Source organism: Blastomyces dermatitidis, assembly GCF_000003525.1.
Source record: "Blastomyces dermatitidis ER-3 genomic scaffold supercont1.4, whole genome shotgun sequence".
Taxonomy (NCBI): domain Eukaryota; kingdom Fungi; phylum Ascomycota; class Eurotiomycetes; order Onygenales; family Ajellomycetaceae; genus Blastomyces; species Blastomyces dermatitidis.
The window spans coordinates 290,600-303,385 of NW_025544777.1; the positions used below are offsets into that span (position 1 = coordinate 290,600).

A 12,786-nucleotide genomic window follows, 5' to 3' on the forward strand; every position below is an offset into this window, starting at 1 on the left:
TTCTTGCTTAGTTAGCTGGTGCTTTTACACTGAAAAATGAATCTTTATATGTTTTTACAGTTCTATTCCTTCTATTATTATTAATAATAAGCTGTAAAATCAATCTTGCAGGGTCTTCTGTTTTGAGCTTAGCTCTGCAATGTCTTTGCACACAGAGGCTCGTGTGCATTAAGATATTTTATAAAAAATTTGTTTATTGTATAAACTCACTGTTTTCAATAACACAATCACAATCATTTTATAAATACAATAAACATAATAGAATCATCTTTGAATAATCACACTGTAGAAAATGTTATTATATTATATTAGCTGTAAATCAATATATCTCTTTTCTGTATTAATTATTATTTAAGTATACACTTATATTGCTACAAGTATTAACAATGATTACTATACACACAATTTACATATGAATAATCATTATGTAGATGACTGAGAACAGCTTCTAAGAAAGAAAAAAAGCAATTGTACTATCAGATATTAACTGAGATTTAATTCTAGCATATCTAAGCCTATATTAAGATTTATATCTAAGCAAATCACACACATCTATAAATTAGTACTGAAGAAGTCTGAGAGAACACTTCTCTTCTCTTTTCTTCTTCAGTGATTAGCTCTATTTACATCTATAATATATCTTTTACTTGCTTCTTCTTACATACTATTAGTTCTTCACACTGTTCATTCCCGCCTCACAACATTACTAACATGGGTTATAAAGCCACCAATGACCCCCCCGTATAACCTCTAGTTCTGGGGATGGCGAATACCTGGGAGGCTTGTTAAGTCCGGCTGTCTATGCAAAAGGGCATCTAACAGGCAGGAGTTTATAGAATTCAACAGAGCGCAGGTTATATCGAAACATGATAGTTATGAACTTGGATAATCAATAAACAAAATTATATTCACATGCATTAATTTATATTGGAAGTGAAAATGGTAACAGATTGGTATATCCACCCATGCATGCCCTAAAAATATAATCTCGCTGTTTAAATTAATCAAGCTTCTCGTCGTAAGCCGCCCACGTTACTTCGTCCACACCCAGACCCATTGGGCGAATTCCTGCAGATTATCTTTGGTAAGACCGTCGTCTGGGAACTGTAATCTTCCCTTCCTCCTCTCGCTCGTGACCTGGACGCAGTTGCGAAGATCATTGGACCTCTCCGGGCCCCAATGCGAAAAGTCGAGCCCATGCTTGGACAACTTGTAGCCTACAATAAGCACGAAAAATACGGGAACCTATATTCCAAATTAGATTCTGCAATTCTAGGAATCCACTGCCATCATTGTAAAAATTCAACTCGGGGAGGCTTACTCCAATGTATGACGCGAAAAATCCGCGGAGATCGAATGGGTCCTGGAGGAAAGAGGGCACTCCGTTGAATATAACCAACAGGGTGCATGCAACCAAACCGTAGCAAGCTTTTAGCCACTGTCCGTGGGATTTGTAGGGGTACTGAGGGTGATTACGATCATAGCACGCAGCTTGGGCTTCGGATGTATTCCCATAGAGTTTAACGTCATGTAATCTATGTATGTACATGTACATGTACATATCGTTAGCCTTATCGTAACAACAAATAGCTGGATATGGCGATTGCGCCTACGTTTTAAAAAACCCTAGGTAAGTAGCACAGACTACAATGTACACAATCAAACATGACACCGTGCAGTTCGTTGCAAGCTCGCTCAATCTCTACACGTCATTTTTCAATCATGGTCAGCAAAAGTTCATCTCAATACCAATAAATGTTGTTTTACTAACCTGGCCTGAAGATCCAGTCCCCAAGTACCCAAGGCACATCAATGCTCCAGTCACCGAGACTGCCCTCAGTGGAACACCATTGTGACACTGACGCAACCTTCTGGTGATAAACTCTGGTCCCGTCTGATCACGTAGCGCCAAAGTATGCAAGACTCTCGAAGAGACGTACATGGTGTTAATCCCGGATGCAAAGGCAGAAAACAAGTAGATTGCGTTGAAAAAGTGAGCAGCGGCCGGGAGTCCCCCTTGGACTACAGCGATCAAAAATATTGAGTGCGAGCTCTCAGATTGGCCTTCACCGTTGAGGAAAGGATGATCATATGGGACCAGAAATGAAGCTGTCAACATGCAGAGAGTGTACAGAGTAACGACTCGAATCGAAACCTTGCGCGACGCCATCTTCATACTCTCGGCGTTGGATAACGCTTTACTTTCCGCTGCTGTGGCTGCAACCATATCCATTCCCACATAGGAGAAAATAATGTTTGTGAAAGTAGTCCTATATGCACAACCAGACCACTCAGCACATAGCCAGGCACTAGGGGTCACAAATGTAAAACACGTAGGTCAAGTCTTACCACACCCCAAGGAATGTGCCAACCGAACCTCCGATCTCTCGCTGAACGTCACCCGTTGTGTGGCCTCGAACCGTATACGTTGGCCTAAAAAAGGAGTACGGTGAGTCCCAGTCTTGGATCATTCGTTAGCTTCAATCTGGTAACTAAATATGTCAATTATGCTCATATACATACAGCGGGTACCAACGGGCGTGCTATGGTATCTGGTGTCCAGGGCTATTTTCCCGGATAAAGTTAGTATTGCTTTGCAGCACTCACGAAGTTGCGTAACTAACGCTTCATTGTACCCAAAATAACCATCATTAGAATGGCTAAAACGAGGAACGAAAGTTTTATACAACCGAAAACGTATTCGAGTTGGCCATAGTACTGCGAGCGTTAGTAGAAGTCTTGTTTATTATATGGTAACAGGCAATATCGGATACCATCATTGCTTACCTTGACGGGCCACGTATTGATCAACGTTACAGTTACTAGAACTACTGACACCCACACTGCTGCATGAACACTCCTTCCAGTTACCCATTCCAAATGCGTTCCATAATCATCGATATATTTAAAACGAATAGTGTTTGCCACGGCAACTAGCTGGTCAGCTGCAAGCACTCCGTAGGCGAACCTTATTCTGTTAGCTGCCATCGCCTAAAGAGCTGAGATAAATAGTGTATAATATAGTTAACTGTACCAGTATATCCAACCGACAGCAAAACCAACACCACGATCTAGGAAGCGCCGAGGAAACTCCATAATTGGAGCATTTACCGGCATCAATGCAGTCATTTCACCCAAGCAGGAGACGACTGAGGAGATAACCGTGCCCATGAGCACATAGCCCAGAACTGCGCCGCCAGGCCCAGCAGAAGCAAGGGATCGACCGCTCCCAAGAAAAAGCCCTTTTTTTTTTTTTTTTTTTAATAATTAGACGTTAGATCCTCTAGCTGCGAAGTTGTGGGAGAGGAGCTACCATTTCCAATTGTCCTATTGACCAAGGCATATTTCGTTAATTGACAAGTTCCAACGTCATGGTGCTGGGAGTTTGACGGGATTGGGTTTATTATACCCAGAAAAGGCTATCATCTAAACCGGAGGTTTAATGTGGAGTTAGCGAAACTCTTGTCCACACTCAATAAACTAATTCCTAACTCACATTAATCTGCCGCTCATTCAACACCCGCCTGCAAAATGAAGAAGAAGAAAAGGCATTAATAGGCTGCAATCCAAATCGCTGACTCTCACATCGGACAGGAATCAAGCTCCTCACCAAACACTTTCTCCGCTGGTTTTCTGCTCTTCTTCCACCTGGCCAGCTTCATCGATGAAGAAGTTGTGGCCAACCCGCGTGCCCGCTTCGTCCGTTAACTGAACATCCTCTCCAAGGATTTCATGGAAGTGCGGCGAGACCGCTTCGGGCTTTTCGTTATCCATAGGAACAGATTGATACGATATTGCCATCCTGATGGGTAGTTTTACGTGCACCATCAAGGTCAAGAAGAGAAATGAGATATGCAGCTGCGAAAGGCCCAGGGATATATATAAAGTTGCAATGCGGAAGAGCAATCTCGTATTCGTCCCACATTTTACCCTCAGATTTCCCTCACGTTCGGTAGGTAGGGCAAGGAGCAGCGATCAGCGATCCAGACACTGCCCCTCTGCAAGCAGCCAGCAACTTCCCGTGCCCAGCAATGGTTGGGAGCCACACCACATCCGAAAAGCGATGGCCTTCTTGCAAGGGAAGGGATGACACGACGCATTTGTATACGAGAACACGCTGCAGGGATATTTGATCATATCCCGCTGCTATTGGCGGAGCTAGTGATACAATTCTCCAGCCTCGGGGCACTAAAAGGTTGAAGACATGCAGCAGTACAGAGTACAGTACAACCCAAACGGAGGGACAATGCCCGGGCCACAGCCAATGATGACCCAGTGCGGGGAGGGATCAATTAACGTTGCTCGAGCCGCTCCTCAACACCTAAGTTAGGCGTTACCGAAACTAAGGACACCTCCAGCCATGATTTCCATGATTCCCAAATACGACACCGTATAATCATGATTGAACGTTAGTCTCCCGATGAGCCGCAACGGCATGCCTCCTGCGTAAATCAAAGACGTCTTCAGGACGACCAGGCGGGTCAGGGTCAACACAGCCACGTGAGGTTGGACTTTTGCCTGCTGTGGCTCTTCCCGAGTTAAAGTCGACCGAAACGGAGCTGAAATAGTTAGCCAATTACTATCTTCGGTATCCCAAGCCCCACAGGCTCTGTTAGTATCCCTGTCTGTGCTACAGCCACGGACCGAACCAGAATATTTCTATCCCAATCTGCCCCTTTTTTTGTCGTTTGCGCCTCAATCAGCAACTAATGCTCAAATCATCCAGCCCTCAGTTTCTTCGAACCCACACAAGCCGCCCAGTGAGCCACATGCGCAGAACCAGAGTCCCATGGCGGGGATAACAAGTGCGCATCTCATTAGCGAATAACCCTAAAACCATCTATGACATTCCAGTCCCTTTACATGTAACTACAGCGCGGAGCTAAAATTGCTCGCAGATCACCTAACCCTTAACAAAAATCCAACTTATAACGAGCAAGTGGTGCTCAAAACGGCCGAATATCCAATAGTTTGGGAATTCAACGTGGCGAAAGGCTTCAGGATTCACTCGACTGCATGAGATGGCTACGGCCACAGTCACTTCCTCGCTATCTATGCGCTTGGGAAATGTTTGGCAGGCCCTTGCGCTTCGAAGCGACGTGGAGGATATCATCAGAGAATTACTAGGCCATTTCTCTCTGGAGAAAATATATTCAGATGGTAATAAAGAATCCTATCAGGCCCTCGTGACAACATTGCTCTCCCAACTGAACGCTATTTTCTACATCCAACGTCTATCACTACCCGCTGAGAAAATGCACACGGGGCCATACCTTGGGTTTTTGGCGAGTTGGGAGACAAGCTTGCGATGTGTGGAATTTGTCATACAAATTGTTGAAGAGGGCCGAGACAGTCTATGGGAAGTTCGCCGACTTAGGGATCATTACCTTGCAGAGTTCCTTCTGTTATCCCTCCGATTTCTCTCGCTACATCCGAAGGCACCAACGGGCCATCGAGCCGAAGATCGTCGAGAACGGTTTTCGCGCATACATAGGTCACTGGAGCGTGTTTATGATAGCTATCCGGGTCCAAAATCTTTTCTTTTGCAGGTCTGCAAGGAAGTAACAGGTTCATTGCGAAGAGATCCTGATTCTCTCGCTCTTCCTTCAAGATTGAGATATGAACTGCCGAATCTGGGATCAGAATTGGTATGCGGCAACCAGACATGAAATAGAGGGTGGATATGTGTATCTATTCTTGTAACTAATAGTTCTTCCTATGTTTAGTATCCACTCGCACACTGTCTGCTATCGGAGTCGGTTTCTACTATCGTGCCAAAGGACGGATCTGATGGCTGGCTGTGTCAACTTATGGCCTTGAGGGATGTCACGCTGTTCGTAGTTGGGGCGAATATTCAATATGCAGTGAATACAGGAACGCGAAGTCCACAACTCCAGGCATTATCATCGGAAACTCGGAACACAGTCTTGACTGCTTTGGACAGTGTCAGGTTACCGCATCACTTATCGAAACCAGACTTGATTGCGTCGTTCAGCGACCACTTTCGAATTGTTCTTCCGAATACCCCCAACGTTACAACTCAGGATTCGTCTGAACCTGACGGCGATGTAAATGTGGCTGATGCGCTGGATGCTCTCTGCCAAAACCTTAGTTGTCGTCGGCTGATTAGCCGTGTGAGTGATAGGGAAGTGGTTCACAGCATAACTGAAATAACCCGGAGCATTGCACTGTTCGTCGATCCTAGTGGCCAGTTCAGAGCATCCCGCCCCAGTCTGTATGTTCTAAATTGTCGAGGGTGTCACTTAGCGGGATATTCCCAGCTGAGATATTTGGAGAATATTGATATTCCAGTACGTTTTTAAGCTTCTATAGAAAGCCCTTCTAATACTCTCGTCTACAAAATCTACTTCGTCAACTTAACCCCAACTTAACCCCAGCTGCTAATTCCCTTTTTCATCACAGCTTGATTCTGGAGAAGCTGCAGAAGTTACTATTCCCCCGGGGACAAACTGTCGACAATGCGGAGATGTTGTGACAATGGCCCGAGAAATCCAGCTCGTGCGGCGAACTTGGAACCTTCTTTCCCATCTCGAATCAAATGCGGACACAATCGGTGTAGAGAGACATCTACCGACACAGTTTCTATTACCCCCTCCGAAAGCTGAAGCTGGCAACTCATTCACATCGTACAATAACTTAACCAGCCCAGTGAGCCCGAGATCACAAGAAATCGACTCACCTCATTTCACTCGGCCGATGTTCGCGCCCTCAGAGCGATCCAGTGCGGCTCCTCTTACTCCATCATCCCCATTTACCCCAGTAATACGGCCCAAATTTCATACCCCTCGAACGGAATTTTCACCCATGGATAGCTTAACTGCAATCAACGAAACAGAAGACAACACATTAAGGCCGGGTAGCATCAGTGAATCGCATGCCCGCGGTTCTCACGATTACTCTGCTCAGGGAGCAAGTCTACCCGGAATTGAGAAGTCTATGACCACAGCAACTTTTGAATCTATCCCATTTGTGCGGTCGCGGACCTTACAATCCGCTGGGTCTCCTGACAAAGGAAAATCAGGCTGGCTGAAGATCACCGGCACAAGAAAGGAGTCCATATCAGTGTCTGGGGACACTAGTTCTCTTTCATCATCTCTTTTGGAATCCCAGAGGCTTGATGAAATACCCCTGAAAAGCTTAGTCAACGCGATGAAGAGCACGAAAGGAAGATTTACAAAGAATATCAATGTTTATCTTTCGCAAAATTCTACTTTTGCCCTCTTTTGGACTCAAACCACGATACATGTGTGGGATGTGGGGACCTCTCCGCCAACCATGAAACGCGCATTTTCGACCGACAGTACATGTCTTCTTGCAGCAGTTACCAAGATGTATTTGGCGTACGTTATTGGTACGCGCGATAATAAATTAACGGTAACTTCCCGGGTCCGTATCTGTTACCACAATTTTGCTAACTTTAACTTAGCTCCGGATAATAAACCTTATTGATGCGTCGACCCCTGTTGTTGAGCACCGCATGCCTTCGGCACTCTGGTGCAAATGCATAACAGTTTGCCCAATGGAGAACTACGTCGTGGTTGGATTTGAGAACTCGATTGTCCGATTCTTTAAGACCACAGATTCGGAACCCCCGCGAGAAGAACGGCTCCACGGTCTTTTCCACAGGACTTGTACTAATTGCACATTAGATACACTTTCGTTCTCGAGAGACGGACTTGTACTTCTTGCCAGCACCCGGAACCCAAAGGGGGTAATCCAGGTATTCCAATGGAAATTTCCTTTTGTGGCGTTCCACGAGCTGCCAGCTTGTAGATACTACGTCCCATTGCACGAGTCGGAAGACAATGGAGTGTCAGCAGCAGTATTCCGAGCCTCACGCCGGGGCGATGAACTCGTGTGCATCACGACGTGGACACAATCAGGGGTACCTATCCTCGCGCATCCCCAAGAAGGCAATAAAACGGAAATAAAGGCCGACCATGCCGGCCGGCATGGGAAACTCGGTAATAGGATCCAATGCGCTGCTTTCTCTCCCTCTGGTTCTGAGCTCGCGATGGTAAATGACCGGGGTTATCTGTACCAAATATCCAATCTGGACTCGAGTCCTATGGATATTAAAAGACTGGCTACATCCAGGGAACTCACGACGAAATCAGATTCCTTTGCAATGGCATACATGGCAACGACGGATGAGGATGCCATCATCATGGCCTGGGTTGACGCGACATCAGGAGCAGCATTTGTCAAAAGGGTGCCAGTAGCAGCCCAGGTACGTATTCCTTCTTATTAGCTTTGTCACATTCCACCGTAAGTGTCATCACGAGCTCTGGTTTGGTGTCATAACCTTTACTAACTGGAAGATAAAAGGGAGATATTATGGCGTCTGCACCACCTATGCCACAGAAGCCCGCGTCTCCGAAGTACGAGTTACCGGAAAGTAGCAGGGATCCACCGCGTGTGCATGAACTACCACGGCAGGCGGAGCCCCTGGCTCCGAAGAAAAACGTAAAGCCAGCGGTGGAACTCCCTACAGATCCACCGAGATTTTTAAGTCGATTTCGAGGGATAACCAGATAAATGCCCAAAATACACCGAAACATCGTCTCTTCGATAAATCGGCTAGAAGTCTTGACTGTGTTTGGTAACAACGTAAGTCTATCGGAGATTCTCATACCGGCGCCAAACTACTAATCATCGATCCAAAGGCCTTGAGATTCTGGGACGCAAGGCGACCCTGTCAGATAATTCCCAGATAGCACGTGTCCAACGGAAGATTGAATTGCAACACCATCCAAATTTAGGGACTCAGCTTTGTTCTATGATTTCACGTATATGCTCCGTTTGGCCCACTTTTTCCATCGGCTTTCACGATTTTCGCACTCATTTATTATTACTTTAGACACGACCATTGTCTCACTTCTTCCGGGACTGGCAGACTAAACTCCAGTTTGGAAACTAGCAGTTTCACGAGGACTCCGACCTTACGAATTTGTTCTTATACCCCATGGTTTATATTGGATTTTTATGGAGCGATTCGGAAGTACGGTAGCTATATGTTTCTATATATAGGAAAATAAAATTCCCATACCGAAATACCGTCTATTTTAGATTATATATGTACAGGTGGTGCCCCGGTTCGATTATGTATTCAACATAACCTGACGCACTAATTAGCCGAGAAGCCCAAATTAGTGCCCGAACCGACCTCAGGATCTTAGCCGAAACCACACCCAATCCCGACAAGTGACTAAACCCAACTAGGTTTCCCCACTAACATCCAGCCCGGAATGCCGAGGTTCATCTTGAAATACCCAATACAAGAAGAGGTGGTGCGGGGAAACCGAAGCGCTTATTTCTATTAGATACAAATATAACATACTTGACATATCTACTCCATTCATCCACTGGACAATACAACATGACGAACTAAAAAAAAAAAAAAAAAAAGAGAGAGTGAGTCGAGAGAAAAGCACAAACCATAACATGGCCAACGAAAGATTGCAGGCTGTCCTAGCACAGCTGAAGCCACCGACAGGCTGGCAGAGCGCTGTTGACAAGATGTGAGATTCATTCTACCTTTTTCCAGCTTTGGAATATCTCATAGTGGTTGGGTTATAAATAATGATAACGACGTGAAGAACACAAAAGAACTCCGATGACATTGTCATTACGTTGGCGTTGCGGACGCCGATGGCGAAGGGATTCAAGGGTGGTTTCAAGGATACAGATCTCGATTACCTGGTCCTCCAGCTGTTGAATGAAGTGATGGCAACGTCGAAACTAGATCCCAATCTGATTGGCGATGTTGTTATGGGGAATGTACGTATATATCTCCATGTACATACAAGTGAGGGAATCAGGGCTCAATACGCTAATAAACACCAGGCAAACAACGCCAAAGCCTCCACAATATGCCGAACAGCTGCTCTCGCCGCTGGTATTCCCTACACCGCCGGTGCGGCCGCTATCAGCCGCTTCTGCTCCTCGGGCCTCATGTCAATTCAAAGCGTGGCCTATGAGATCGCACAGGGCTCCATCGAGATCGGCATTGCCCTGGGTGCCGAGTCCATGAGCAAAGGCCCCGACCGGACCCCGCAACCTTTCCATCCGGAGATCATGAAGGAGCCGGATGCGGCAGACTGCATGCAGCCCATGGGTCAGACGAGCGAGAATGTCGGGGATGACTTTGGCATTTCGCGCGAGATGCAGGATCGGTATTCCGTCGAGTCGTTCCGGAGGGCGGAGGTGGCGCAGAAGGCTGGCTGGTTTGAGGATGAGATTGTGCCGATTCGGACGACGGTGAAGGTTGGGAAGGATGGGAAGGGTCCGGAGGAGGTGGTGGTCAGCAAGGACGAGGGGCCGCGGTACGGGACGACGCTGGAGTCATTGAGTAAAATTAGGCCTGCGTTTCCGCAGTTTGGCAATAAAACGACGGGTGGGAATGCGAGTCAGATTACAGATGGAGGTGTGTAGCCCCTTTTTTTCTCCCATCAAGTTCTTTATGCATATACCGTTAACATTTATTCTCACTAACCAGCCGCCGCGGTAATCCTCATGAAACGCTCCAAAGCCATCGAACTTGGCCAGCCCATCCTCGCCAAATTCGTCGGCGCAACCGTCGCTGGTGTCCCACCACGCATCATGGGTATCGGCCCTTCCATCGCCATCCCCAAACTCCTCTCAATGTACAATCTGCGCAATGAAGACATTGACATCTTCGAGATCAACGAGGCGTTTGCCTCCATGGCTGTTTACTGTATTGATAAGCTTGGCCTGGATCACGAGAAGGTAAATCCTCGGGGAGGTGCTATTGCACTGGGCCACCCGTTGGGATGCACAGGGACGAGACAGGTTTGTACGATTTTGAGTGAGGCGCGGAGGACGAAGAAGAAGGTGTTGGTGACGAGTATGTGTGTTGGGACGGGACAGGGGATGGCTGGATTGTTTATTAATGAGCAGTGAGCAAAGAAGGAGGGCAGTTAGACAGCCCGATTCCCGATTAATATAAGATGTGATATATCTCTTCTGACTAGGTAGACTCCATGTATAAGGTGGCATAAGAAATCGGATGTGCGAGTAACGATGTCTTTCTAGGCTAAAGACAAAACACCGCCACATGACAAGTAGTCATTTATGCGTCGAGCAAAAAAAGGAATACATATAACCATATATCATAAATTCATGTCTCAACCCCACCTCCCCATCACCCTGGTTCCCCTCCCATTTCCTTCTCTTTCTCCTCCATTTCCCTCCTCGCCATTGCAGCCCTCCTCTCCGCTGCCTCTGCCAAAATCTCCCTCCGACTCAATCCCACCTGTTCCCTTCCCCCGTTCCCACCCAACGAAAACTCTCCTCCCGTCCAAGCACCATGATCCACCACCCCCTCCCGCCCAGTCTGCATATCCTCCCAATCCGCCGGATTATAAAACTCCTCATCCGTCAACCTCTTCCCACCACCCCAGTAATCCGCCCTCTCCACCTCCCTCTCAACCTGCGCCGTGAGATCCCAAAAGTCGCGATCATGGTCGCCAAACACGCAATGCGCAAGCTCGTGACAGAGCGTCTTGCGGATGGTGCGGTAGTCGCGGTAGCCATCGTAGGCGTCCGTGCGCAGGCGCAGTTCTATGACTTCCCCCTTGTTGCGGTTTAGGCCTAGGGTGCGCGAGGAGAAGGTGGTGTGTTCGGCAGGATCCATCTCCGTCAGTAGGGGGACGGAGAATTTATGTGTTTTCATGGCGGCGCGGATGCCGGGGTCATCGCGGAGGCGGGTTAGGTAGGCTAGGGAGCGGGAGGGGTTGGGAAGGTGTGCGAGTGGGAGGAGGGTGTGGAACGTGTATTGGGAGAATGAGGTAGGGGGGCGGTTGGGGGTGGGCTTTGCGGGCTTTGCGGGCTTTATGTGAGAAGATGCGAAGGGGCGCGGGGATGAGGGTGCGGCGTCCTTGATTGAATCTACTTCAGCAGTGGTGCTGCCGAGGAGGGTGATTTTGAAGCGAGGCAGGGAAGACGGGAGGGTAGTGAGGGGAATGGGTTGAAAAGGATGCTTTTGCATGCCGGGTTTGGGAGATATGAGGAGCTTCTGGTTGGCGGCCGGGATGGAGAGCCGATCGGCTATGGAGGCGGAGAGATCTTGGAGGGTGGAAGTTGGGGACAAAGAGAAGGCATGGTCCGTTCCACGATGGTGGACAGTTAGGGTCATTTCATTCTCGTGGACATCCTCTGGTTTGCCTGAAGGCGCAGGAGTGGTCCGTTGTCCTTGAAGGTCCCCCATCGCTGGGTGAGATCTATTGGGAGAGTGTAGGAAGTTTCAAATAACTAGATGCAGCCACCTTGTTATTAGTTCTAGGTACTTGGATCCAAGGATGTAAAGTGTGGTGAAGGGAGTAGCAAGAGTAATAGGAGATATCTCCCTCCCCATCATCGCCTCCCGTCGCGTTGCATATGAATGGTGGGGCGGAGAAGAACGGAGAATGTTCCGCCGTTGCTAGAGTAGCAGGAAGCAGAAAATACCTCGCTAAGTGCGCCACTTGACCTCGTTATGTAAGCTGACCTCAATACATCTTTTCTTGTAATTTGTGTCACGCTCCCGGCCGCGCCAAGGCCCCGTTGCGGTTCCACACGGCCCATCGCTTCCATGCGGATGATTCCATCCTGTTCGAACTGGTTTCCAACCACCCTATGACATCATTCAGATATATCATAGGAAGATCTGATTGATGAATATAAGAACCCCACTTCTATACAAGGTCAGCAGATTACTCTTCCTTGATAATAAGACATTACTAAGGTATTGCTCCAGCTATTCTT

The 12,786-nt window shown here is 47.4% G+C and overlaps 4 protein-coding genes across 4 annotated transcripts; 2 read left to right on the top strand and 2 right to left on the bottom strand.

The window, feature by feature from the left end:
* Nucleotides 1-816: 816 nt before the first annotated feature.
* On the bottom strand, nt 817-4,517 carry BDCG_03892 (proline-specific permease). Its single transcript, XM_045419561.1, has 11 exons — nt 3,611-4,517; nt 3,497-3,524; nt 3,035-3,426; nt 2,788-2,968; nt 2,625-2,718; nt 2,524-2,565; nt 2,350-2,461; nt 1,772-2,270; nt 1,614-1,702; nt 1,322-1,535; nt 817-1,245 (listed from the first exon to the last, which is right to left on the bottom strand). Exons 3-11 carry the CDS (start codon nt 3,169-3,171, stop codon nt 1,033-1,035), a joined length of 1,581 nt encoding a protein of 526 aa, XP_045275830.1. The 5' UTR covers nt 3,172-3,426; nt 3,497-3,524; nt 3,611-4,517; the 3' UTR covers nt 817-1,032.
* Nucleotides 3,371-9,367, top strand: BDCG_03893 (uncharacterized protein). Its single transcript, XM_045419562.1, has 6 exons — nt 3,371-5,648; nt 5,727-6,311; nt 6,424-7,395; nt 7,448-8,251; nt 8,350-9,105; nt 9,165-9,367. The coding sequence occupies exons 1-5, from the start codon at nt 5,022-5,024 to the stop codon at nt 8,557-8,559; spliced, it is 3,198 nt and encodes a 1,065-aa protein (XP_045275831.1). The 5' UTR covers nt 3,371-5,021; the 3' UTR covers nt 8,560-9,105; nt 9,165-9,367.
* Nucleotides 8,730-12,494, bottom strand: BDCG_03895 (zinc metalloproteinase). The gene has a single exon (XM_045419564.1). It carries the CDS (start codon nt 12,248-12,250, stop codon nt 11,186-11,188), a length of 1,065 nt encoding a protein of 354 aa, XP_045275833.1. The 5' UTR covers nt 12,251-12,494; the 3' UTR covers nt 8,730-11,185.
* BDCG_03894 (acetyl-CoA acyltransferase) lies at nt 9,374-11,134 on the top strand. Its single transcript, XM_045419563.1, has 4 exons — nt 9,374-9,542; nt 9,621-9,801; nt 9,868-10,447; nt 10,520-11,134. The coding sequence occupies exons 1-4, from the start codon at nt 9,466-9,468 to the stop codon at nt 10,942-10,944; spliced, it is 1,263 nt and encodes a 420-aa protein (XP_045275832.1). The 5' UTR covers nt 9,374-9,465; the 3' UTR covers nt 10,945-11,134.
* Nucleotides 12,495-12,786: the final 292 nt, after the last annotated feature.